General features: G+C 44.3%; 1 protein-coding gene and 1 long non-coding RNA gene across 7 annotated transcripts; both read right to left on the bottom strand.

Moving 5' to 3' along the window:
• Positions 1–360: 360 nt before the first annotated feature.
• On the bottom strand, positions 361–26,484 carry rev1 (REV1 DNA directed polymerase). 3 transcript variants are annotated; one of them, XM_014410189.4, is made up of 23 exons: positions 26,328–26,482; positions 11,380–11,965; positions 10,203–10,277; positions 9,529–9,661; positions 8,668–8,836; positions 8,117–8,572; positions 6,758–7,614; positions 6,249–6,347; positions 6,033–6,149; positions 5,819–5,945; positions 5,613–5,741; positions 5,366–5,520; positions 5,161–5,280; positions 4,846–5,066; positions 4,554–4,726; positions 4,199–4,428; positions 3,929–4,119; positions 3,578–3,844; positions 3,153–3,252; positions 2,798–3,003; positions 2,545–2,695; positions 2,329–2,431; positions 361–2,210 (listed from the first exon to the last, which is right to left on the bottom strand). In XM_014410189.4, the coding sequence occupies exons 3-23, from the start codon at positions 10,266–10,268 to the stop codon at positions 2,099–2,101; spliced, it is 4,182 nt and encodes a 1,393-aa protein (XP_014265675.3). In that variant the 5' UTR covers positions 10,269–10,277; positions 11,380–11,965; positions 26,328–26,482; the 3' UTR covers positions 361–2,098. The 3 variants fall into 3 exon arrangements, with proteins under 3 accessions (XP_014265675.3, XP_014265677.3, XP_076730918.1); XM_014410191.3 differs by having other exon boundaries at positions 6,767–7,614; XM_076874803.1 differs by lacking the exon at positions 11,380–11,965 and having other exon boundaries at positions 26,328–26,484.
• Positions 13,418–25,405, bottom strand: LOC106674609 (uncharacterized). 4 transcript variants are annotated; one of them, XR_013093585.1, is made up of 4 exons: positions 25,281–25,405; positions 16,566–16,768; positions 16,136–16,232; positions 13,418–14,254 (listed from the first exon to the last, which is right to left on the bottom strand). It is a non-coding gene; the product is annotated as an uncharacterized LOC106674609 (long non-coding RNA). The 4 variants fall into 4 exon arrangements; XR_013093586.1 differs by having other exon boundaries at positions 16,580–16,768; XR_013093587.1 differs by having other exon boundaries at positions 16,566–16,636.
• Positions 26,485–27,452: the final 968 nt, after the last annotated feature.

Genomic DNA, 27,452 nt, shown 5'->3' with positions numbered 1-27,452 from the left:
TCACTGTCCTGCACCACCTTCACATACTTCTTTACCACTTACTCTTTAGTGAGGTACCACAGTTCCTCTCCTGCCATCCTATCATATGCCTTCTCTAGACCCCCCCCCCCCCCAAAAAAAATGGTGTGGCTTGTCAACTTTATCCCATTTAAACAATACAAAATAAGTTATTAAATTCAATGTTTTTTGGCATCAAAATAATATACATCTCTAACAGACATGTCTAGCATATTTATATGCTCATCACTGTCAGACCTGGGAATAACACAACAGACACACTGAAGATAATTTTCATAACCATATTCTATCAGCTGAAAGTCCTTTTGAAGGCCAGTTTATAGAAAGGCAAAGACAAATAAATGAATACAGAATTTACAGTTTATTACCAAGGTTTAGAAAACTTACAAACAAGTTTCACAGCTTCAGGTCTTCAGGCACGAGCCAGATTAGACAAGACAGGCCAATTTATTATTATTATTTTTATTTTAACTTCTGGCCATTCCCCTCGGGAAACACGTGAGAGGTGAAGAGAGGCAACGTCTTGAAAGTGAATCACACATTCTAAATTACATTCATTTCAACAAGTTTCAAAAGATGACCGATTGATTTGGTTTGCATATCAGAATTAGCTTTTAAAACACGCATTTTAACTGCAAGCAAATTATCCTCCATGGTGCGATCACAAGTCAAGCAGCTGCATCTGCTGTTAAAGTCAAACCTCACACAAATACTGCGACACAGCTGCAAGCTGTACAAAGTGTCTCGAGGGTGTGAATCAGACACTGTGGGTGACAGAGTTAAAAATCAGATCGCCTCTTCCTATGCACATTCAGCATAAACACTAAATGCTTTAGTTAATGTTACGTGGTCTTGAAGGGACATCTCATTGTTATGTGAGAAAAAATAGAAATGCATAGGCTACTCATTGATTGCCATGACCCCTGTCGACATCCTCCTATATCAGAGTGCTACTGAGAATCAACAGTTAACCTCACCTCAAGTGCTTTGGCCAGCTTCTGACTTCCATGTTGGAACATTTAGAAACATTTAAAGAGTTACAATTTAGAGACAGTTACTAAGAATCCACTACCGGTAAACAATACAAGAGGTAATTTTTCTACATACATGTTTTTTTCTTTTAAAACTTTAGACAAAGATCTTTAAAACATTATTTACACAGTATAATAACAGCGTTTGGCACTTCTTTTTTTGGAAAGAAACGAGAAACAAGAGAAAAAAAAAGAAAAAGCAACACTGCTGCACGCAGCAGTAGATGCTTCACAGATAAGTGCTAGTGGCAAAGAGCACCGATAAAACAATGATGGGGAAAACCCCCCCAAAAAATTCTCCAATCATTTCTGAAAATGTCTTATGTATAAAGAATGCTACAAGGTAAGCGGTTTGTAAAACTGCTGAAATATACTTTTTGTTTTAACATGATCACGTATCCAAGCGAGGAAAATTTAACATACCAGATTCTAACGCTCAAGACGGGGAAAACCCCAAAATGAAAACAAAAAATACATTTCGAAATCAGGCCTGGATGGAACGGATGTTATTGTTTGTCTCAGAGTCCAGCTACGACTCAGAGATCTAACAGCAGCCTTCGTTGGTATCGAGCCAGAAAGCCGTCTCCAGATCTGACTCTCTGTGACTCTCTAACCCAAAATGACCCTGAACTGTCTCTGGAAACAGATCTCTGGAGCAGATCTACAGCACCAATGCTCAGGTCACCACAGGAGTATGCGATCTAATACCAGCTGAAAGTTTTGCAGTGCTACAAACAACAGATACCCTTAATGCTTTTTTTGCACTTAATAAAATCTTGCATATGAAAATGAGTCGTAGGAAAATAAGAGTGAATGAAAGTGAGTTTCCAAAAAGCTGCTACTATCATCGTTGTTCTGTGATAAAAACAACCGCTTTGTCCAAAATACTTCAAAATACTGTCATGGCTCTTTCTCATAAAAGTGTAGCCATTATTTGTATCTTTCATAAGTCAGAATTTAGACATCATGATTTGTATTGTGAAATTAACAAATCAAAAAAGTGTTGTTTACAACGATCGCATGTAGCGAGGAGAGCACCCCGTCTTTCTTCATGCTATCTTCAGAGTGCTGCCGTAAGTCTGCTGCAAAACCACCTGCACGTTGTCTAAGATGAAGTCAAAAGCCATACTCCAAACAGACTCCACTGACTGCTGCATGAGCCTGCAGGGAAAAACAAAAACAAAAAAACGAAGCTCAAGCATAACAAGCAAGTGAAACCTTGAAAACAAAGAAAGAGGAAGACAGTTAAATTGAGGAATCTTAACTCCACAGAACTAACCTTTTCATGTATTTCATAGTCAAATCCAACTTCTCCAAATCTTTGTCCTCAATTAAGTCAGTGCAATATTTCACCACCTGCAAGATGTCCTCCTCCATGGGTTCTAAAAAAATAAACAAAAAATAAATAGATAAAGATGCACTTTTGGAAACCCATAAAAATCAACAACAACAACAACAGCACCACAGGAAACGCCATAATAACACATCTGTGTACCTGTTATGGTGGTAACCCATTCCCGTAGTAGTGTTTTAATGTCTGTCAAGTCACAGGCTCCTGCCAGTGCTGGAGGAGGACGAGCAGCCAATTTAACCACAGCTGGTGGGATCTCTGGTTTCGAAACTGATGTTGAGGGACCATTTTCAGTCTGGGAATGAAAAGAAGTTGCAATTTTTAAAGATAAGTCAACTAAATCACATGTTTTCACGTGTTGGCAGCATCATATGCATAGAGCAGAGGACAAACTTGCCTTTCGATTGTTTATTGGTTCCTGTGATTTTCCAGTAGGTGGCAGGCTTTTGGCTGGGCTGTTTGTTGTTGGACGCTTCTTGAGTGGAGAAGCTCCTTTTTTAAGAGGACTGACTGCGTTTTTTCTCTTGTAGCGAAGCTTTACACGACCACTGCCGATTCCGGCCCCAGACTGTTTTAGCTGCAGCAGTGGATTCTTCTGCTCCACTGCAGAGAAACCAGAAGGGCAAAAAAACAAAAAACAAACAAGAAACAAAATAAAATCAAATAATAAAATCAGGGTTAAAAAAATAAAAAGTAAAAACAACCAATCAAAAGGAAAAGCACTCCTTCAGGAAATTCATCTGCTGACTTACACATTTTCACCTGAGGGTGGATACCGGTTGCGCGGCTGTAGGCAGCCTTCAGCTCCTCCTGTAATTCTTTGGGAAGGGCAGCAAACACATCTGGATCGACCTGCAGTCAGACAGATGGGAAGCTCACTTACTACCAACAATGAAACCAGCTTTTGTTTTCTTTAACTTGTGGGACCATCTGCTTCAGTCACAACTCATGTGTTCATGGCACATTTCCAGGAGAGAAAAGCGCTTTGTGCTGTTTAAAGGCTCCAATAAGCAAAATTGCTAAAAGCCAGCAAGGCACTACATGTTTCTGTGGAATGGAGTACAACAGAAACTACAGTTTCCAATTTTTCCTGATTTTCTCTCTACTTTAGACTGTAAAATTAAACCACCGGCAAACCATCACCAAAAAAAAAAAAAAAAATCTATAGCATACACACCTGTGAGAAGTTGGGCAGTTCCAGTACAATTCCTGGACTTTCTGGCTGGTTTGGAATCTGCAGGACCAACGTTCCTACAGGTGGATAATTCAGTGCAGGTACGGTTGCAAGGGGAGGACGAGGGGGAGAGGCTGGATGAGAAATGAGAGGGGAAAGCTGCAGAACAGGGGAATGGCAGTTATTTGGCCTCCCATCTCTCCTGGTCCACGACTGCTCCACTTGTTCTCTCAGCTCTGCAGGCAGGGCCTCCAACACAGAACGATCCACCTTGGACAAAATTAGGAGACAGTTAGAGGCATGTTACCGTTTAGGTTTTGTTTTACCAGTCAGACATTTCACTCCAGTCCTGACCTGTGAAGGGGAGGGGACTTCGATACTGAAGTTGAGACGTGTCCGAGAATGCTTTGGAGTTTGTCTGCACGCTGGTTGTTCCTTGCTTGTTCCGGGTACTGGCTCAGCAGGTGACAAAGGATATGGCGCGGAGTTTGCTGTTGGGACTGTTGTAGAGGAAGTAGTCTTCTCCTGAAGCGCGTCTGCAGCATCTGTAATAATATTACAAGACGTAAGTGATTTTTACAGACAGCAATGAAGACAAGCGGAACCAAAAAACACCGAACGCGCCTCGGTTAGTAGATCTGGCACTCGATGCCTGGCCTAACAGCATCTCTTTGATGGAGCGTCCTCGCAGGCCTCGGCAGTCCTGTGTTGCAGACTGATGTCCCTCAAGAAGCTGAACCTGAATGCCAACTCCTCTCAAGTCTTGCACCTCTACCTTCATGGCATGGAACAGCTTGATGACTGCAGCAGCGATTAGCTGACCACTGTCAGTGGACTGAGCGAGCATCACGGTCCTGATGAAAAGGGAGACAGATAAAGATAAGCTTACAAAGAAACAGTGGTAAGGATAAACAACAGAGGAGAAAATATGAAGATTTAGTTGTAACACACAAGGACAGAATAACGATCTCTTTCTTACTTGGCTAAATGATCACATATGCCATGGCCACCGTATTTAGCAGGTTCAAGTGGCGCTCCAATTTTGCGAACCATGACTTTCAGAGTGACTCTTCGACCCCGCAGACCTGCTTCTTGTAAACGTTTTTGCACTTCCATGGACAAATTAGTGAGGAAACACTCCGTCTCATCAACCTGGTAAATGATACATAAGAGGATTAGAAGGGAAAAAAAAAAAAAAAAAAAAAAAAAAAAAGCTGGCATGTTGAAGTAGAACACATGACACAGAAGGGAGGACAAATAGCAGGTCTAACCCGAGTAAAGCGGATGTTGTAGTTCATCTCAGCAGAGACAGATTTCCTTTCCTTTTCATAGCGGACTGGCCGGTCGTCTAGACCCCTACAGAAGCGGAACAGAGTCTGTCCAGTACGGGGTCCAAACTTCTTTTGCAGCTTAGACAGAGAAACTTGTTGGAGGTCACCACAGGACCGCACACCCATGAGGGCCAGCTTTCTCCCCATAACAGGCCCAACACCTTGAAAAAGTAGCATCACCATCATTTGACTGAATATTTTACCACACAGAATTGATATCAGTGGATTGTCCAGAAGGTGGTGCTGCACACCTACCAGGCAAGCTTGTCACCGGGAGGTCCCTGATAAAATCGTCCACTTCTTCAGACTTTAGGAAATACTGGCCGTCAGGTTTGGCCTTACGAGTCGCCAGCCGAGCCAAAAGGATGTTGGACCCTGAAGAGACCAGATTAGTCAGACTTTGTAAAATGCAGCGGCCGCCTTGATCTATTTTACAGTACGAACTAGGCAAACAAATTACCCATGCCCACTGAAGCACAGCATCCCGTTTTCTCCTTGATGTCTGCTCTGACCGCTTTGGCTAGATCTTCAGGGCTGGCGCCCACTTCAGCTAGCAGTGCAGAGCCATCTATCAACACTTCATCGCAGCTGAGGGCCTCGATGTCATGGGTATAACTGAAAAGAGTAAAATCATGAATAAGTTATGCATATTAAGAATTAAGGGAGAACATAATTAATGTGAGTAAAAGATAGCGCTGTTTTTCTACCTGGCCAGAGTCTCATACATATTGAGGGCCACCTCTTTATAGGCCTCAAAATCATATGGGACAGACTGCAGTGCGGGGCACAGCTGTTTTGCTTTCCCAAAAAACATGCCGTTTCTTACGCCCGCTTGCCTGTGGAAGAAAGAATATATGTTCATATTCTTATTGTTACGAAACTAAGGCAGACCTGATCTGTTTTTATAGGTTACCTGGCCTCATAACTGCAGGATGCAATCTCTGCCATTGAGAGAGCAACAGCATCCTGCTCTACTCCATTGGTACGAGAGTCAGGGCTTTCTTGTGAAGGAGTTGTGTGTATCTCATCCTCTGCGCTCTCTGAAAGGTGAACAGAGAGGGGACGCTTAGTTACAGAAGGGCTGGACATGTAAAAGCCTGTGAAAGCCACTGTTATGACAATCTCACCAGCTTGTGGATGTGTGTATTTTTTCTGGTAGTATTCCATCTCCAGCTGAGGGTTAGCTCCTGGTCTCACAGGCCCTCTGCCCTGTCCACGATTACTGGTCACAGCTACAGGCTTACCTGGAAGAACCAATTTTAAACACGAGCAGCGAGTGTGTTACATCCATTTTTTTTTAAATTTACTGATAGCACATTTAAACAGACAAAAACGTGGCTTGCCTTTAAGATCTGGTCGATTTCGAATCCCCACAGACACAAAGAAACAGTCCATGTCCACATGGAGGATACAAGATTTAACACTGACTTGGGCTGATGAACCTGACACATAACAAATACATACAAATATTGTCAATGGGCAGTTTTTCAGATTTAAATAAAATATTAATGCACAATTGTGGTGCATGTATGCAGTGCCTCAATGATGTCGACGGCCTACCAATTAAAGGTATTCACTGCTATACTCAATATATACCAGGTTTTCTAGCATACAAGCATATAAGTCATACAACTGCAAAAAAAAAAAAGGTAATTGTAGAATTATAAATCATGATATACTGCTAAGCTTTTTTTCCCCCTTTATAGGGGATCTAGACCTTGACTGACATACAACCAAGGTCCCCAGCTGGAGCAGGCAAGGGCACATCTTTTATCCCTGGTCCAAAGTCTTTAGGCAACATAAAGAAAAGAAGCCCTCAGAAATGTACAGAAAACAAACACAGCAACCCTACCTTTCCTACCTTTAGTGTCTATAGATCGCTGGGCCGCAGATTTCCTCAAACGCTCTTTCCCAGGAAGGCTGGCGCCCCCTGCTCCTTTTCGTTTGCTGTGCAGTTCATTGACGTACTCAGAAAAGCCACTCCTCCACGTGGAGATCTGGTGCAAACGTGAGTGAGAGTAGAACTCGGAGATCAAACTGCCCGTATGTTCTAGCAGCTGTGCTGAAGACTTGGATGATGATGACGATGACTCGTCCATGGGAGGTTCAGATTTGAATGTTACATTATTTGTGCTGAGGGAGGCAGAGTCAGATGTAAAGGCGTTGTGGTGACTTCCGTTTAGTCGAACTGGAGAATGTGAAAGAGAGCGAGATGCAGGAGAAAGAGTCTTTTCAGAAATCATATCGACCTGAAGGGGTGCTTGAAGCTGCTTTGGGAAGAGGTGGCTTTCAGTGGCTTTTATAGCCTCTTGATAGGTTGGTGGTGGAGGCTTAAGTCTTTTCTCATTGGCTCTTTGTGAGCTGGATTGCTGCACGAGGACAAGGGACTGGTCAGATTGCTTTGGAGGGCTTTGGGGAAACTCGTAGGGGTCAGGCTTGGCCTGGAACTGTACAGAAGGACTTTGAGGTTTATCTGGTGAACTCCTAACCCTGCATTTGGACAGGCTGTTGATCAAAAATGGTTGATTTGTAACAGGGGACAGGTCCTCTGAATTTAAGGCACCATTAACAATGTGAGTGTGTCCATTGGTCAAGGGGGCATCCTTCACATCTGAGGCCCCAGCGAGATGAGGTTCTTCTTTGCTACACTCTTGGATTTCATTCATTTTTGAATGGCTCACATCCACTGAGGTCTGCAAGTTTCTATTTCTGTGATAAAAAGGACATGAAGAGTTTTTAATCAATGACATTTAAAAAAAACTTCAAGCTCTTTAAAGATTTCTGTTCAAAACCTTAAAATGTAAAGTTAGTTTAAAAAAAAAAAATCTACAGAACTTACTGAGCTATTACCTAAAGTGGACCTATTTTTCACATTTTCAGATCCTTATTTGTGTTACTTGAGTCTACCAGAGTTGCTTGATTCTCAATTCAAATGAAACCTCATTTATCTTACACGATCTGAAATTAGTTGTGCTAACACATCTCCCTTTAAGCCAACTTCATTCTGAAAAAGACTATCTGAACATCGAATGTGTGCACAACAGGAGCCTTGTGTCAAACATATTATAAAGGATAGGCCACCTCTATGACATCAGAGTGGTCTGAAAGGAGAACAAATGTCTGAAATATAGTGTTTCGATGCTAAATAATGAATAAGGAAAAATGCACAAGAGGTCCACTTTAAGTGTAACTACTTACTTTACATACTCACGTTTTTAATTCTGCTTCCTGTGGGGAAGCAGACTGCGGAGACTTGTGTGGGTGCTTTGTGGAGTTTGGATTAAGCAGCAGGTGTGTGTGCAAAGGGCTTCTGTGGCTGGGATCTGTAATGAGGTGGCCGGATGCAGAGTGACTCGGTTCGGGGTTAACAAAGCGAGCTGGAGAGCTGTGCTGAATGGACTCAGGTTGAGGTCGGGATTGGTTGGGGATGTGGACGGGGATGGGGGTGCTCTGAGCGCTGCATAAAGACTTCTTATGATTGAGAACAGGGGGTTTAATTTTGCATTGCGGCAGATTTAGTTTTAGATGGGTACTTGATTGAAGCACCCCATGGCTCGGTCCAGGAATCTCTGAGGTCTGACGAAGAGTCATGCCAGGGAAGAGCGGGCCTTTGTGTTTGCCATACAGCTGGTACTGTAGATATGGCAGGAGGTGCCCAGCTTTGATACTGTTTTAAACAAATGACAAGATAAACAAGGTTTTCAGCTAATACTGTACAACAAAATATGAAATATAAACATTATCATCTTGCAATGAACAGACCTGTCAGTGATCCACTCTGGCCTGATGACCTTCTCCCCTTTGAGCTCCTGAATTTTGCTGTTAGGCAAGTTAGTGGCGATGATGTGGGTGGTTTTGGAGCGTGAATAGTAGACATGAAACTGACCCCCATGCAGCATCATCAGTCTGCGTAGTTCATCTGCACTGGGATCTGCTCCCAAAAATATGAAAGTGTGGCAAAAATGACAATGTCAACTTACTAAAAGGCAAAAAACACCTTAGACAGCATCTTGATGCGCATCATGACAGCTGTCAGCTCATCAGGATACATCACTGTCATATTTCCCAGTGCCTCAAAAACCAGCAATTTTAACACAGCCATAGTCACTGTGTGGATAAAAACTCCCAAGCTACTGCACTTTGGCATCTTTTGCCTGTGAGATGAGTCTCCAGTGTGCTGCAGATGTCATCAGGTGATGAGCCTGATGTTTATTTCAGTTTTTCCAAGTTATTTTTTCCCTTGATCATTTTTCATATGATGATTTTGAGCTACGAAGCTTTTATGAAAGCAAAATACAATACTACATCAAGCATACACTAACCTGTGATTTGATCACAGTGGAAAAACAGTACCTTGAGTTATAAAATCAAGACAGTCAAAAACTGATTTATGAAACTATAAATCAAACCAAAAAAAACTAATAAATCAGTGTGAGAAAAATGCCAAAGAAGTCTGTACGTACTTTTTTAATTTCTGAAAGAAAACAGCATTCAGAAGACTGTTTTCATCAGTTAATCCTCTGAGAGAGAAATCTGAGAGAATTTATGGTCTTCATGCTGGAGCAGCTGAAGAAATGAGGCAAACCAAATTTATAATCTGCATAAATATTTACAAAGCATTACCTGTGTATCCGTTGACATAAATAGCCACTCCGGTGAAGATGCTGGAGCACGCTCCTTCTTTTTGCTTTTCTCTGGGGGCGTCAAGTCTAAACTGCTCGTCCAGCTTAGAAACTTTGGCGGCCATGTAGCCGCCCTGCATGCAGTAATTAGAGCAGTTATAGAAACAAAAAGACAAACAGGAAACAATTAACAAACCAGATTTTTATGGTTTGCACATGACCAGCAAAAATATGAAGATTTTAAAATATTTTATGTGATATCTATATACAGTCATAATATTGCGCACAATATCTAAACATACACACACACATATATACACACACATACACTGGAGGTTTTCTCACTCAGTTATTCTGCACAGATACTGATATTATGATATATTGCTGTCTACTTGAGTTTTCATTATTGCCTTGCCTGTATATTGGACTGCTATATGGAGAGGTCACTCTTCTTATAAAGCATAAATGTGAATGCCAGTCTTAACCAATTAGACAACTAGTGATCTAAATCCAGCTCTTAGCTGTTATAATGAGTGTGTGGGAGGGCGATGGGGTGTTCCTAGTGTCCCCATTAATGCTGGAAGGCACACAATGCACAAACCATGTAATACCTTTTAACTGACTATCCTTACACACAGCTCCATTCCATACCGAGCTGAGTTAAATAAGACTCACCCTTTCGCCCCAACCATTGTCATCGCTGGCATTGGCTCTTTTCCTCATCCAACCATCTCGACTCATACTGAGTATCTGAAAGCAGAAGAGAGACAATTCCTAAGTACAAAGACAGAACAACTCAGAGATGCACAATCACTGAGTTGTGTTGGGAAGCGTATCTGTAACCGGAAGGTCGCCGGTTCGATCCCCGGGCTCTCTGTCCTGGTCGTTGTGTCCTTGGGCAAGACACTTTACCCTACCGCCTACTGGTGTTGGCCAGAGGGGCCGATGGCGCGATATGGCAGCCTGGCTTCTGTCAGTCTGCCCCAGGGCAGCTGTGGCTACAACTGTAGCTTGCCTCCACCAGTGTGTGAATGTGAGAGTGAATGAATAGTGGTATTGTAAAGCGCTTTGGGTGCCTTGAAAAGCGCTATATAAATCCAATCCATTATTATTATTATTATTAATCATAAATGCACACAATAAAACTGCTGACTTAATTTCACAGGTTATGGTTAAATCCAGGAGGACAAGAAAATTACCTTTGCGATGCATAACAGCTTTTTATCCAATCTGAAATGAACCTAAATGTCATGAATGCTGCTCAGATGGTGTGGCAGTTATTTTAAACACCAGGTGACAGTAAAGTCAGTCCTTCCTGAGTGATGTCTCTTGTTTACAAAACTTCCCCATGTGCAAACCAAATGGCAGGAACAATGCAACCAGTGTTGATGACTGATATTAACAACAGTTAAACCAATCAATGTTAAATGAGCTTAGATGCCATGGTACTGGCCGCACACTTTAAGGGAAAGCCGTCCGTGCCAAAGGACATGCCCGGGCAGATTCTCTGCGGTTGACAGGTAGGTCACAACGAGTCGGTCACAGCATAGCCCCATGTGCCACTTTGTCACTTCTTCCATGTACGAGCTAGGTGGACGGCTAGCATTAGCCTAGCAACTCTAAGCGGTTTTAGCTGGTTAATAATGCATGTCGCTACGCCACTAAATGGTATTATAAATCAAGGATCAGGAACAGTTTGAGTGTTTTGCAGACTCTTGCTAACAATACTGATAGAATTAGCAACCCAGCGTTAAACAGCGCTATAACACTATGCAACTTTAGTGTGGCGATAACCACGGCTGTAAACAAACCAACCTTCCTGAGTGATTGCTCGCAAAGAGAAGTGCTTTACCTTGTATCCTGTCAGACTTGGTTGTTAGCCACAGACTTCTCTCTGCAGATACTGCTCAGCTGAAACGTTGTGTGCCCACTGATTGGGTTAAACGAGGTAAGACCAAAGCAAAGCGAGATGAAAATCCTCTGACAGTCAGATCGAGTCCTCCGCCTCCCCGATTCTGTTATTCCGAGGACTCCTTTTGGTGAACCGAGGTCCCCTTTATTGTGTCATGCTGCCACGCCATGTCTCTTGAACATTTTCACTCACCCTCCCAGTCCCTTCGCTCTCCATTTCAACCGCCTGAATCCCTTTGCTTTCTTTTCTCTCTCTCAGCAAGCACCAATGAGCAAGGCAAAAGTAGTTCCGGTAGCAAAACTTTCAAAATAAAGGTTGTCGACTAGGCTGTTATGGTTTTCTGGAACAAGGGTGTGCAGAGCTGCCATGAGGTGTGATAAATAGAGTCAAGATGGGGGTTGGATTACATTAGAGATCAGCTCTGAGCCCTTTCTTGTTTGTAATGATAACGACGGACAGGTCAAGCAGGAGTCTCCGTTTCCAGATGACATCATCTGTAGTGAGCCTGGACAAGTGGAGGTATGCTCTGCAGATGGAAAGTCAGTACAAACAAAACAGAATGCATGTCTGTGAATGAAAAGGAAACTGCTTTGTGGAAACACTAACAGTGAAGCTGCAAGAAGCAGGTGAAGTGAAGGTAGATGAGGTTAAATACCTGAGATCAACCATCCAAAGCAATGTACAGTGTACAAGGGAGGTAAAGAAAGGAGTGCAGGCGGTTTGGAATGGACAGAGAGAAGTGTCAAGAATAATTTTGAGATAAAGATAGCAACAAGAGTGAAAGGGAAGTTTTATGAGATGCTATGGTATATAGTTTGGAGATGGTGACACGAAAAAGACACGAGCTGAATACGCTAGATTTTCACTGGGACTGATCAGGATGGACACGACTAGAAAGGAGTACACCATAAGGACAGCTCAGGTTGAGCGATTTGGAGACAAATGCAAAGCAAAGCTGGCATGGCTTGGACATGTGCAGGGGAGGCACAGTGGATATACTGGACAAAGGATCTTGGACATGGAGCTGCCAGGCAGGAGGAGATGAGGAAGACAACAGACAAAGTTCTTGGAGAACATGGAGAGTGTTGTTGTGACAGAGGAGGATGTTACACTCTAATAAGTAAAACATTGGTTCAAATAAAAAAAACATGTTAACGTTTTCCACTAGAATTTTTGAGTTAAGCCAACTTCTGGCAGAATAACATTAATTCAAAGCAATATTTTTGAGTATGGTGAAGTAGCTTTTTTGGCCACAATTAAAAACATTCTTAAGTAAAATTAACTTAATAATTTTCGACTAGAACACAAAAATTTAAGTTGATCCAACGTGAATTTTATGTATAGTGAAGTTACTTTTTGGCCACAAAAAAAACCACATTCTGAGTAACATGAACTTAATAATTGTCAACAAATACACAGGAATTTAAGTTGATCCAAGATTATATTTATGTATGGTGAAGTAACTTTTTGATCAAAATAAAACACATTTATAATTAAAATGAACTTAACTGTCGGCATAAATAGTATTTATGTTGGTCAAATATGATATTTTGGTTACAGTGTAGTAATTTTTTGGTCCCACAGGAGATTCTATAAGGCCATTTACCTGTTTCCCAGCAGGCTAATTCGCTCCAAAATACAACCTTGATCATTTGGCTGTGTCTTATAACCATGACTACCGCGTAGGCAGGCTCATGCATGGTGGTGCCTGCCCACAAAGAAGTCAAGGTTCTAAGACCTTAGAAACTTGTCGATCACTTTTTTCCCCAAACGAACGTCAGCCTTAACATGGGCTGTGTGTGCGCTTGTGTCATGACCTTCAGAAAAAAGAAATGGATGTTGTGTGTATTTGTTTGAATGCGGCAGATGTGATGCCAAATACCTGGACATCAGCTAAGGGACTCGTACCTGGTGCTCAGAAAGAATAGAAATTCAGACAGATGTATTCAAATGAGTTAGACCCATTTAATTACAATAACAAACATCACAATTCTTTAACGTGCGTGCGAAGTGCAAGATTTGTGGGCTTCAGTTTCCTAGAACACAAATTGCCCGCTGAAACTTAAGGAACTGTGTATTAAAATTGTAATAAAACCTACTACTTGAATCCTCTTTTTTTTACTTTAACATGTGACAGTGAATCAAAACAATAGATGACAGGCTGCTATACATTAAATGCACTAATTTAAACATAAAATGAGCAAAGCTTCTTTCATTCAACTTTGTCAGCACTCTTACAAAGTATTCTTGATTCTCTTCTATATTTGACTTTTCACCCTCAAGATTAAGGCCAGCTAAAGAGGGCATTACACAAACTTTAAAACACACCAATACCCTCAGAACACAGGTCATGGGAGAAATTAAACGCATTCCTTAAAAATGTGCAAATAACAGCATTTAAGACACAGCAAACCATTAACTCAGAAGACTTAAGAACAGCGCTTTAAAATTTAGTAAAACACAATGAAGTAGTGCCAGAAATGCAGGAATAAGGTTTTTGTGAAACTCACTCACGAATGGTCTATCAAGTCTGCTCTAGAAAATACCAAACTTAAGATTCATTACTTTAGAGCTGGCTTTTTGTCCATCAAGCTCAAGGCATAGCTTTTGAAATACCTCAAAGGTAAATTTCAGCTGCTTGGGATAGGTAAGGTTCAGAGCGTAGATTACTCCCATCATCAAAGCACAGGATCTGGCAACATCAATCCTCTCCAGGATCTTGGATCCCTCAACGATGATGGTTGGAGGCCCATCACCAATGATAGCAATCTTCATGATTTGCATTGCAAGGTCTGCATTGAGCTCCTCCTCCATCCTTGTAGGAGAAATTAAATGTTAGGATGTATAAAATACATAGCTCAAGCACTTCAGGATGACGTGCATAAGGGAATGAACTACTACAGGTAGGAAAATAAGCCAAAACAGGTTGTCTTTTGTGTTTTTCAGTGATTTTACTTTGTCATTCTGTAATTTTTAAAAGCTAAATTAAACCATAATCCAACGTTTAAAATAAAAAATGTCTTGTTTTTCACAGTTTTGTTTTTCCACTTTGAAAAGAAAATCTAATAAATCATTTTTAAGGGTTATTCCACTTCTAAGTGAAATTTTATCTATTGCCATATTGCCACAGTTAGAAAGTGAGAAACAAGCCTTTTGTAAACAGCACACTAATTCTCCTGATCCGGAAGCAATCCATTTGCTTTAGCAGAGCACAAACAATGGAAGTGAATAGCAGGTGCTAGCATGTTGTGTGCAAAAGTGATTAAAATGACTAACAAAAATGAAAACAGTAATGAAAACAAATATTTCTTGGGAGCTCAGTATATATATCAGTTATAACCATGTGGAGGCTTACAGCAGTGCTTTGTCGTAATGTAGTCCCAAGTCTAAATCGGCTCCTGAAAATCCTTCATGTCAATTCATACTTTTCATTTGCAGTCAGCATGATTGTTGAGCTCCCCAGGAATACTTGGTATCATTATTGAGTGATTTTAATCACTTTTGCACACAAAATGCTAGTACCTGCCATTCACTTCCATTGTTTATGCTCTGCTAAAGCTGCTGCCAGATCAGGAAAATGACTGCGCTGGCTACAACATTTTTTATCCTGTGTGTTTATGTTGAACCTTATCACAGAAACAGGTTTCTATTCAGCAAATTATGTTCAATGACAATGGCAATAAACATCTTCGGATTGTAATTCTGAAATGCTTTTTTCTCACTTATACATGGCAATAGACATATCTTCACTTAGGGTTGGAATGTCCCTTAACTCATTCAGTGCCAGCCACTCTCAGATTTCATACTCCCCTCAGTGCCAGAGATATTTAGCTTTTCACTGATTTTGAAGGCTCACAGAATATTTTGTTCTATGACTATGTGAATTCTGAAACCACCATGACAAAAATGAGTCTCTCTTCTTTCAGCAGCAAAAAAAAAAATGTTTCTACCTCTGTTATTTAGAAATCTGCAGTAGAAAAGAGAAACTTTCATGACAAAACACCTGTTTCTGGATCAAAAGCGCTTTGTGTAAATAGGTTTTTCTAGCAGATCAGTGACTTTGATGTAAATATTTCGTGTTTCAATGATTCATGCAACATCTCAACTATGTTTTACTACTATGCAGTAAAAAAATCACCTGTAAAAATGTACTTTTGGCAGATTATTTTTTGTATAAAAATAGTTGTTTATAGACAATTTCAACATTTGAAAAATAGATAAGAAAAAAGCGACTGATTTATGATTCAGAGAGTCTGTGTGTGTGTGTTACTCCCGCACAAGTGAGTGCGCGACTTAGTCTGTTCACCCCCCACCCGGCCATCGGTTCGTCTATCAACAATTTCTGTGCGTTTTATGCAGCAAATCGTTCATTATTCTGGTCCCTGCTGCCTTCAGAAGTTTCTAACAGGAGATACTGGTCAGATAAATCCGGTTCATGTTCACTGGAATCGCTAGAAAAACCATGACGTCAGGCTGCAGACACCTCAAGCTCGAAATGACGAGCTGGATCAAAAATCGCGCCACAATACTCGCTCTCAGTAGAGCGTTCGGATTCATTTTGACGTCTAAAGACGTCTATGGCACTGAATGACTTAAATACTCAACCCTGAACAGAAAATCCAATGAACAAAACACAAAGACCCAACAGAGACATGCATTCAAAACTAAACAAAAAATTAAAAGCCAACTCAAGTACTTGCGCTGTATTGTTTGAAAAGATCCTCCTCCTTCTCTCCAAGATAGACTATGAGGCAGCGAATAGCAATTTCTCTGCGCTTTTCAACTGTGTTGTCCTGATTGATAGAAAAAAATAGAAGGTGTTCAAAATACTCTTTTTCAGTGGAAAATGTGCCCACATTACAGAACTGACAACAGAAACTGAGTATTTCAGAGGTTCTCATTGTTGAGTGAGTTGAGTGTTTCCTTGATATGTGTGATTTTAGGCTACCCCATGACTTAAATGAACAAAAACAATCTAGGTAAGGACATGGCAGAGGCTGTACACTGGGGATATGGCGTAACCTATAATGTTTCATCAGCTCTTCCTTAGTGGAGGTTGCAAATTTACAGATTTTTGCAAGGCCAATCCATACTTCATGATTCTGAATTACTCAATTCAAGCTTACTTGTTAAAGCTTACTTCAGAAGGTCCCTTGGTATTCGATACCAGGAGAAGATGATGGTTTGAGCCTTTGTCCTGGCAAGAAACACAGCAAAGTAACTGAATATTTTGGTGAGATTCCCACTTTCTTTAGAAGGCTGACCACGTCTTAACTGGAACCCCTAGATCTGCAACGCCAGGACAGTGTATAACACCAGAAAGTTGTGCCTGCACAAAAATACAAAAGATGGTATTTTCAACTTCACCTGTGAGTCTTCAATACAGTGAATAAGTTTCACCTGTCAAAGCTGTGTGAGCTAGAACCAAACATTCAAAACTACATAGACCTGAATACACTGGGTGCTGGAAGGCCTAACGTGGCTTTCCATAGATCAAATATACATAGAGGTGACATGGACTGGGCCAGTCTGTTGGAGCGTGTATCCCCAACGACCGCGATCTTGGAGGGGTCTCCACTCGCCCCCAGTGCATGTATTTCTACTGAGGAATGTGTTAACTCAAAAAAAAAAAAATGTATATATATATATATATATATATATATATATATATATATATATATATATATATATATATATATATATATATATATATACACAGTGGGGCAAAAAAGTATTTAGTCAGCCACCGATTGTGCAAGTTCCCCCACCTAAAATGATGACAGAGGTCAGTAACTTGCACCAGAGGTACACTTCAACTGTGAGAGACAGAATGTGAAAAAAAAAAATCCATGAATCCACATGGTAGGATTTGTAAAGAATTTATTGGTAAATCAGGGTGGAAAATAAGTATTTGGTCAATAACAAAAATACAACTCAATACTTTGTAACATAACCTTTGTTGGCAATAACAGAGGTCAAACGTTTACTATAGGTCTTTACCAGGTTTGCACACACAGTAGCTGGTATTTTGGCCCATTCCTCCATGCAGATCTTCTCGAGAGCAGTGATGTTTTGGGGCTGTCGCCGAGCAACACGGACTTTCAACTCCCGCCACAGATTTTCTATGGGGTTGATGTCACGAATCGCTGTGCGGCAGGCAGGAGAAGGACCCAGGATGCAGACTCACAGGCACGGGGATAAACTTAAAGAACACAGCTTTAATGCTGGCACGGCAGAATACAGGAAATACAGAACCAACTGGGAAAAAGTAAACTAACATTCGCATGAAGGCACAGGAAGATCCACACAACATGAGAGATGACGTCACACTGAACAGAGGGAGACGCAGACAGAAATACACAGAGGGTTAACGAGGGAAGTGGGAGCACACGGGGAACACAGCTGACACAGATAATCATAACGAGACAGGGCAGGAGTGAACACAACATGACGCATACTGACGAGAGACTGTCAAAGTAAAACAGGAAGTACAGAGGTTCAGACAAGAGGAGAACACAGACATAACAGGCTGGGGAAAACATGGAATAAAACACGAAAGGGGACAAGGGCTCATGAATACATAGAGGGGCACACGGGGGGTGAGAGTCACAAAGGGAAAGCACACAGGGAACCACATAATAGGGCAACTCAGGAAACAGAACCTAAACAGGGAACTGAATACAAAAATACAAGAAAACTAAGAACACTGGGCCAACATGGCCCAGGACCATGACAGTACCCCCCCCTCAAGGGCTGGCTCCAGACAGCCCAAACACAGAGAAACAAAACCAAACAGAAAACAACCCAGGGCGGGCGGCGGGGGCCCAGGACGGAGGGCTCGGAACAGAAAACAAAAGAGCACAGCAAACACCGGAGCCCAAGAAAATAACCCAAACACAGAGCAGTTCAGGGGGCCGACCGTGCGGAAGGCAACGGCGGAGACGTGGAAACAGTTCAGGAGGCCGACCGTGCGCAAGGCAACGGCGGCGACGTGGAAACAGTTCAGGAGGCCGACCGTGCGCAAGGCAACGGCGGCGACGTGGAAACAGTTCAGGAGGCCGACCGTGCGCAAGGCAACGGCGGCGACGTGGAAACAGTTCAGGAGGCCGGCCGCGCGCAAGGCAGCGGCGGCGGCGAAGGAGACGACGGAGCAGTTCAGGAGGCCGGCCGCGCGGAAGGCAGCGGCGGCGGCGAAGGAGACGACGGAGCAGTTCAGGAGGCCGGCCGCGCGGAAGGCAGCGGCGGCGGCGAAGGAGACGACGGAGCAGTTCAGGAGGCCGACCGCGCGGAAGGCAGCGGCGGCCCTCCAGTCTCAGGCGTGCTGGCCATGGCCTGGTGGGCACAGGGCCAGACGAGGCAGCTGATGCGGAGGCTGGACCAGACGAAGCAGCTGATGCGGAGGCTGGGCCAGACGAAGCAGCTGATGAGGAGGCTGGGCCAGACGAAGCAGCTGATGAGGAGGCTGGGCCAGACGAAGCAGCTGATGAGGATGCTGGGCCAGACGAAGCAGCTGATGAGGATGCTGGGCCAGACGAAGCAGCTGATGAGGATGCTGGGCCAGACGAAGCAGCTGATGAGGATGCTGGGCCAGACGAAGGCTCTGAGGAGGCTGCAGCAGACGAAGGCTCTGACGAGGACGCAGAGGCTGAGGCCGGGCCAGGCGAGGTTGCAGAGGCTGAGGCCGGGCCAGGCGATGACGAGGCGGTCGCAGATGGCGGCTGGACAGGCTCCTCGGGCCCTCCAGCTGATGCGGCGTGAGGCTGAACGGGCCCCTCGGACCCTCCAGCGGAGACAGGAGGCTGAACGGGCCCCTCGGACCCTCCAGCGGAGACGGGAGGCTGAACGGGCCCCTCGGACCCTCCAGCGGAGACGGGAGGCTGAACGGGCCCCTCGGACCCTCCAGCGGAGACGAGGAGGTGCTGGCCGGGCTCACTGGAACCCCCAGCGGACGAGGTAGATGGCGGCGTGGGAGCCGCGGAGTCCTGGATGAGCTCATCCGAGCTCCCAGCAGGAGCTGATGTAGAGCCAGAGAGGTTTGGGACCCCTGGCTGAACGTTAAGCTGGCTAGAAAACCGCACTGCTACGGGGAACAGGGCCAAGGGTTCAGGTGGGACCTGAGCTGCTGGACACACGGGGACCTGAGCTGCTGGACACACGGGGACCTGAGCTGCTGGACACACGGGGACCTGAGCTGCTGGACACACGGGGACCTGAGCTGCTGTCTGTAGTAACGGTGGTGGTGAGAGTGGAGTAGGTAGTGGAGTTAATGACTTCACAGGGGAACGAACTAGAGGTAGTGACGGTTGTGGTGCTGGTGGTTGAGTGGGTGACTGTGCTAAAGGAGGCTGCACTGGGGACACTGGAGACCGCACTGGGGACACTGGAGACCGCACTGGGGACACTGGAGACTGCAGTGATGGTTGTGGTGGAGGTGTAACGGGTGAAGGAGTGGCTGAAGTGGCTGTGGGTCGGGCGGCTAGTGGCTCAGCTACAGGGTATGGTAACGGCAGGGCTATGGGTTGAGTGTCTACCTGAGTAGCAGCCTGAATGGCTGGGTGTAGTGATGGTGGTGGTGGAAGGGAAACAGGTGGTAGTGTGGATGACGGAACTAAGGGCGACTGAGTGGCAGACCGAACTGATGACTGAAGCGATGGTAGAGGTGAAAACGGAGCGTGTGGTGGAGTTAATGGCTGAGCTAGCGGGGACACAGGAGACTGAACTGAGGGTGGCTGCGCGGGAGCTAACTGAGCTGAGGGTGGCTGCGAGGGAGCTAACTGAGCTGAGGGTGGCTGCGAGGGAGCTAACTGAGCTGAGGGTGGCTGCGAGGGAGCTAACTGAGCTGAGGGTGGCTGCGAGGGAGCTAACTGAGCTGAGGGTGGCTGCGAGGGAGCTAACTGAGCTGTCGATAAGGCTGATGATTCCTCTACCAACTGAGCTATTGACTGGGCTAAGGATTGAAATAAGGTTTGTAGTAAGTCAGGCTGTGGATGTGACTGTGCTATGGGAAGCGAGGCTGAATGTGGTGGAGGTGGCGACTGAGCTTCGGGCCGGGCGGCTAACAGAGCTTCGGGCCGGGCGGCTAACAGAGCTTCGGGCCGGGCGGCTAACAGAGCTTCGGGCCGGGCGGCTAACAGAGCTTGGGGCGAAAATGGTGGTGGTGGAGTTGGTGTCTGGGCTACAGGTGGCTTCTGAGCAGGAAACACAGGACACTGAGCTACAGGTGGCTGCTGAGCAGGGGACTGAGCTGAAAGCGGACGGGCAGCTGACTGAATAAACATAGCTCCAGAATAAACAGTTCCAGATGAAACAGTCTTAACTCCTGGGTCCGAAGGAGCATCAGAAGCACAGTCTTTTGAACCAAAGTGGAAACGATCGCTCTCAAAATAAATACTGTCGTTTTCTGGAACAGGAGGAACAGAAGATCTAGAGTTCATGAAGCCGACGTTAGCGGCCTTGGGGGAAACGGTACGTTTATCCCTCGACACAGAAGGCGAATGTAGGGGGACTTTGTCACTCACCCTAGGCGGTTGGTCGAGAAGAGTCCCAGGCTCCTGCTGTGAAGTGGAAACGCTGGGTGAGTCGGGCGGCACGATAATAATCCCTAACATCTTGTAGAAGGCTTGTGCAGGCGTGAGCTGATTGCTTGCAGGCTCGTAGTAATCCTCCCGGGACCGGCTGGAGCGTTTTCTGCGAGACCTGGGCGTCCGCGGAGAGGAAGCAGGTGAGTGGACCGAAGGGTAAGCAGCTAGTGAGGAGCGGCAGCACGGAGGCCCTCCAAGCGCTAGCCGAGTCCCGTCAAAACGGGAGCTGCGCTTCCACGGTGAGTCCGCTGGATCCATTACTGGTGACGTCGTACTGTCACGAATCGCTGTGCGGCAGGCAGGAGAAGGACCCAGGATGCAGACTCACAGGCACGGGGATAAACTTAAAGAACACAGCTTTAATGCTGGCACGGCAGAATACAGGAAATACAGAACCAACTGGGAAAAAGTAAACTAACATTCGCATGAAGGCACAGGAAGATCCACACAACATGAGAGACGACGTCACACTGAACAGAGGGAGACGCAGACAGAAATACACAGAGGGTTAACGAGGGAAGTGGGAGCACACGGGGAACACAGCTGACACAGATAATCATAACGAGACAGGGCAGGAGTGAACACAACATGACGCATACTGACGAGAGACTGTCAAAGTAAAACAGGAAGTACAGAGGTTCAGACAAGAGGAGAACACAGACATAACAGGCTGGGGAAAACATGGAATAAAACACGAAAGGGGACAAGGGCTCATGAATACATAGAGGGGCACACGGGGGGTGAGAGTCACAAAGGGAAAGCACACAGGGAACCACATAATAGGGCAACTCAGGAAACAGAACCTAAACAGGGAACTGAATACAAAAATACAAGAAAACTAAGAACACTGGGCCAACATGGCCCAGGACCATGACAGTTGAGGTCTGGAGACTGGCTAGGCCACTCCAGGACTTTCAAATGCTTCTTACGGAGCCACTCCTTTGTTGCCCGAGCGGTGTGTTTTGGATCATTGTCATGTTGGAAGACCCAGCCTCGTTTCATCTTCAAAGTTCTCACTGATGGAAGGAGGTTTTGGCTCAAAATCTCACGATACATGGCCCCATTCATTCTGTCCTTAACACGGATCAGTCGTCCTGTCCCCTTGGCAGAAAAACAGCCCCATAGCATGATGTTTCCACCCCCATGCTTCACAGTAGATATGGTGTTCTTGGGATGCAACTCAGTATTCTTCTTCCTCCAAACACGACGAGTTGAGTTTATACCAAAAAGTTCTACTTTGGTTTCATCTGACCACATGACATTCTCCCAATCCTCTGCTGTATCATCCATGTGCTCTCTGGCAAACTTCAGACGGGCCTGGACATGCACTGGCTTCAGCAGCGGAACACGTCTGGCACTGCGGGATTTGGTTCCCTGCCGTTGTAGTGTGTTACTGATGGTGACCTTTGTTACTTTGGTCCCAGCTCTCTGCAGGTCATTCACCAGGTCCCCCCGTGTGGTTCTGGGATCTTTGCTCACCGTTCTCATGATCATTTTGACCCCACAGGATGAGATCTTGTGTGGAGCCCCAGATCGAGGGAGATTATCAGTGGTCTTGTATGTCTTCCATTTTCTGATGATTGCTCCCACAGTTGATTTTTTCACACCAAGCTGCTTGCCTATTGTAGATTCACTCTTCCCAGTCTGGTGCAGGTCTACAATACTTTTCCTGGTGTCCTTCGAAAGCTCTTTGGTCTTGGCCATGGCGGAGTTTGGAGTCTGACTGTTTGAGGCTGTGGACAGGTGTCTTTTATACAGATGATGAGTTCAAACAGGTGCCATTCATACAGGTAACGAGTGGGGGACAGAAAAGCTTCTTACAGAAGACGTTACAGGTCTGTGAGAGCCAGAGATTTTCCTTGTTTGAGGTGACCAAATACTTATTTTCCACCCTGATTTACGAATAAATTCTTTACAAATCCTACCATGTGGATTCATGGATTTTTTTTTCACATTCTGTCTCTCACAGCTGAAGTGTACCTCTGGTGCAAATTACTGACCTCTGTCATCATTTTAAGTGGGGGAACTTGCACAATCGGTGGCTGACTAAATACTTTTTTGCCCCACTGTATATATATATATATATATAAAAAACACCCAGCACGCCCCTGCGGGCGGTTTATCATTCAAGCTCGGGTCCTCTACCAGAGGAGCTTGAGGGTCCTGCGCAGTATCTTAGCTGTTCCCAGGACTGCGCTCTTCTGGACAGAGATCTCCGATGTTGTTCCCGGGATCTGCTGGAGCCACTCGCCTAGCTTGGGAGTCACCGCACCTAGTGCTCCGATTACCACGGGGACCACCGTTACCTTCACCCTCCACATCCTCTCGAGCTCTTCTCTGAGCCCTTGGTATTTCTCCAGCTTCTCGTGTTCCTTCTTCCTGATATTGCTGTCATTCGGAACCGCTACATCGATCACTACGGCCGTCTCCTTCTGTTTGTCTACCACCACTATGTCCGGTTGGTTCGCCACCACCATTTTGTCCGTCTGTATCTGGAAGTCCCACAGGATCTTAGCTCGGTCATTCTCCACCACCCTTGGGGGCATCTCCCATTTTGACCTCGGGACTTCCAGGTTATACTCGGCACAGATGTTCCTGTACACTATGCCGGCCACTTGGTTATGGCGTTCCATGTATGCCTTGCCTGCTAGCATCTTGCACCCTGCTGTTATGTGCTGGATTGTCTCTGGGGCATCTTTACACAGCCTGCACCTGGGGTCTTGCCTGGTGTGATAGACCCCAGCCTCTATGGATCTTGTGCTCAGAGCTTGTTCTTGTGCTGCCATGATTAGTGCCTCTGTGCTGTCTTTCAGTCCAGCTTTGTCCAGCCACTGGTAGGATTTCTGGATATCAGCCACCTCCTCTATCTGCCGGTGGTACATACCGTGCAGGGGCCTGTCCTTCCATGATGGTTCTTCGTCTCCCTCCTCTTTCTTGGGTTTCTGCTGCCTGAGGTATTCACTGAGCACTCGGTCAGTTGGGGCCATCTTCCCAATGTATTCTTGGATGTTCGTTGTCTCATCCTGGACTGTGGTGCTGACACTCACCAGTCCCCGGCCCCCTTCCTTCCGCTTAGCGTACAAGCCTCAGGGTGCTGGACTTGGGGTGAAACCCTCCATGCATGGTAAGGAGCTATATATATATATATATATATATATATATATATATATATATATATATATATATATAGTTTTTTTTTTATCAACAAAAGCAAACATAAGGTGTGGCATGACAGGACAGAATCATTTCTGACAGTAAATACGAAAAAAACCCAAACTTTTTTATACACAAGCTACAATGTCAATAATCCCACTTGATCTGTTTTCATTTCATTCTCCAAAACCAAATTGGAATCAGTGCTGAGTCAGCAGCTATGGTCATTTTTGTGCACCCTAGTGTTGCAAAAACTGGCATACTACTGAAACCATATGTGGGATTATTGACCTTTCTTGCCTTATCTGTTTGGAAAAATATTTAAACATTTTCCTTATTTACCATGGGTGAATACATTCCTCAGTAGAAAAAATGCACTGGTGGCGAATGGGGACCCAACCAAGATGGCGGCCCGCTATTGATTTTTTTCTTACTTTCAACCTTTATTGAGGCATATCAATGTTACAGCCAGTGCCAATGCACGTCGCCTCTACGTCTCTACAAAACACGGAAAGTACCCAAAAATTAGGGACAGCTAACTAGCCTACCATATGCGGCACAGTGCACTTAAGTCTGGTCTTTTACCTGTGAAAATAGGCCGAGCAGCCGGTGAAGAACCGCTCTTAGCGGTCAACAGACACACCGGACTAATGGCGACCGCACTTCCTGCGCAGAAGCCAATGGGGTTGAACTTCACCCCGTAACGTTACGAAAATTTAGAAGCGTTTCTTAACAATTACTAACATAAAATGCTTCCCTTCAAAAAATAAATTTCACATTTCAAAAATAAAATCACAGTGAACACAACTTAGCTTGGCTAGCTACGTTAGCATAGTAGTTTGCGCCGGGGCGAACAACGTCCGCTATCTTTTAAAAATTATAAGACAATTACAGTGGTCTGCATTAGAGTAACGTCAGTGTTAAATTTTCCAAAAAGAGCCCAACAATTTATGCTATCGCGGAATTAGCTGCTGTGTGTATATTAAAACACACAAACGCGGGGGCAAGCTAAGATGTATGTTATGTATGTTACGTCGTTGTTTTAAAGTAAACTAACAAAATCCAGAGCGACTGCAGATATGTGTAATTTCGCATAAAATTACTCACCGTTCGCGACGAACACAGCTCTTGATAAACCTTGAACACGTGCTGTTGAATATGTCCGCTTGTGTAGAAGAAGGGAACTGTGAGCTGTTTACACGTCATCAAGTTGTATTTTACATCGACAGAACTTAAAATTATATTGTTTTTTGATTAAAAGATTTTAAATTCAGACAAATCACGATTATATATTGAGTAAAGAGGCATAATTTATGTGTCACCCGAACTCAATAAAATAAAAATTTTAATTAGGAAGTCTAACAGTATTTATGAACTTGATTTTTCATTTCACAACAACATATATATGTAAGTAATGACTAAAGATCCCATTAATTACTTTTTAGAGTGTAGGGACAGGGTGAGATGGAGGCAGATGATCCACTGTGGCAACCCCTATATTGAGCAGCCAAAAGAGGTAGAACAAAAATAGACCACTATGGTAACATTTTGTGTAAGGGAGCAAAATTCTGTGGAATTTAATTGACCTATACCTCCAGTGTAATTTCTTATGGTGTGTATGATTACTCACATATATACTGCACTGCAGACATGAGCTTATTTTACAATATCCAGACTGTTAACACAGTAGTTTTATGTTATATTTTAAACTTGTGGAAAACGCACACTCATAAGCTAAGATAACCGTTCAGCATATTCAAACATGTGGACAGCATTTGATTTTCTATAGTTTTTAAAAATGTATTTCTGTATGTATGATATGTAGTGTAGAAAAAATACCAAATTATAATTAGTGCGCTTTCCTTAAAATCAAACACATTTCTATATATCTGTTGATTTAAACTGAAAAATTTGCCTAGCATAAACCGCTATTTTCAAAAACAAAATACGCCCAACTTCCGATCGTCGTGTACCCTTTCAGGTAGCTTGACGCATCATCCCCGGCTTCTTGTTTTCAGCACTGTATACAGTATTTGCTTGAAGCTGCGATGCTGCCACTACGCGGACAGTCACGTACATGTCACCTGGATTGTCTATAACAGTACAGAAAGCTCTGTGCAGTTTTTAACCCACTGGCGGTGCTAGTTTACTCACTCGGGAGCCGAAAAACGAGTCGCCGTTGTGAAGCCGCTATTTTGTCGCGGCGACAGTCGGTTATTTCAGAGTGACGCTGCTCATTTGAACTCAGGAGGGTTTGTGTGCAAGGTGTCCGCTTTTCTGCGACACAAAAGCGGTTGGCGGAGCAGTCTAGGGACACATACACGTTTTTGTTTTTTTTTTCCGTGGTGTGCGTATACTGTCTGGCCCCCAGCACGGTTGTCCTCATATGGCCGTTCATCTCATAGGCAACTGACGGCCGTGACGCAGAGGCACGTGCAGCACGAACGAGGACGTGAACACTCATCCGCGCGAACCTGCTATCTATTTTTTAATGTAGTCTTGCATAGTATTAAAAACAGCGCTAGCAAAAGCAAAGACGGGGTGGAGTTTCCTCCATCGCTAGCAAAATAAGTGAGTTGGACGCTGAGGAGCATAAAAAAACTAGTCTGGGCCCTGTCTCCTTTGCAGTACCTTGTTTGATTTGGACACTTAATCAAAGCTTTCTCATCTTTGATCGGTTTGTTTAAAATATAGACTGCAACAAAGGAGCCTGCGTGTTAAAGGAAGTGTAAATAAAGTGGGTCATATTTTTCAGGGGGATAAACAAGTAGTCTGCTACTGATTGTGTTTGGAGACTTCGTATTTCACTGAAAGCAAGGATGCTACTGACCCAAGCCTGTCCCAAAAAGCACTCACCCCTCCCATCCCCACACCCCTTATTGGTTGTTCTCTGTTGCTATGGTACCAGACATCGGATGCTGAAGCTTCATGTGCGACATCTGTGTTGGTGCAGCAGGAAGTGGTGGAGTGGAGTGATGGAGAGTGTAACTTGGTGACTAATGAGGCTGACTTTCACTCAGTGTGAGTGTTTGTGTTCATGACTCATGTTTTGGGGAACATAAATCTGTTTACAGTCACATTGTGCGGACCTTCTTCTCTTGTGTGTAAATCAACTATGACTGTGTGTGCGTGCATGAGTGTAATGGAAAAAAAGCCCAGAAAAGATCCTCCTCCAAATCATCAAAGGAACTAAGTTTCCTAATGAGAAACATTCATAAGAAAGTGTGTTCATCTGAGCAGTCCTTATTCACAAGTAAGGTCAAAAATATGCAAAGTAGC

The sequence above is a fragment of the Maylandia zebra genome, linkage group LG16 (assembly GCF_041146795.1).
Source record: "Maylandia zebra isolate NMK-2024a linkage group LG16, Mzebra_GT3a, whole genome shotgun sequence".
Taxonomy (NCBI): domain Eukaryota; kingdom Metazoa; phylum Chordata; class Actinopteri; order Cichliformes; family Cichlidae; genus Maylandia; species Maylandia zebra.
The sequence above is the reverse complement of the archived record's forward strand: the minus strand, read 5'-3'. Positions and strand labels throughout refer to the sequence as shown.

Excerpts from the sequence above, each read along its gene's own strand:
- rev1 (XM_076874803.1), bottom strand. The coding sequence starts at position 10,268 with ATGAGTCGAGATGGTTGGATGAGGAAAAGAGCCAATGCCAGCGATGAC. Across the intron at positions 5,521-5,612 it reads ATGTATGAGACTCTGGCCAG|TTATACCCATGACATCGAGG; the intron begins GTAGAAAAACAG and ends TACTCTTTTCAG. Across the intron at positions 2,696-2,797 it reads AACCAATAAACAATCGAAAG|ACTGAAAATGGTCCCTCAAC; the intron begins GCAAGTTTGTCC and ends TTTCATTCCCAG.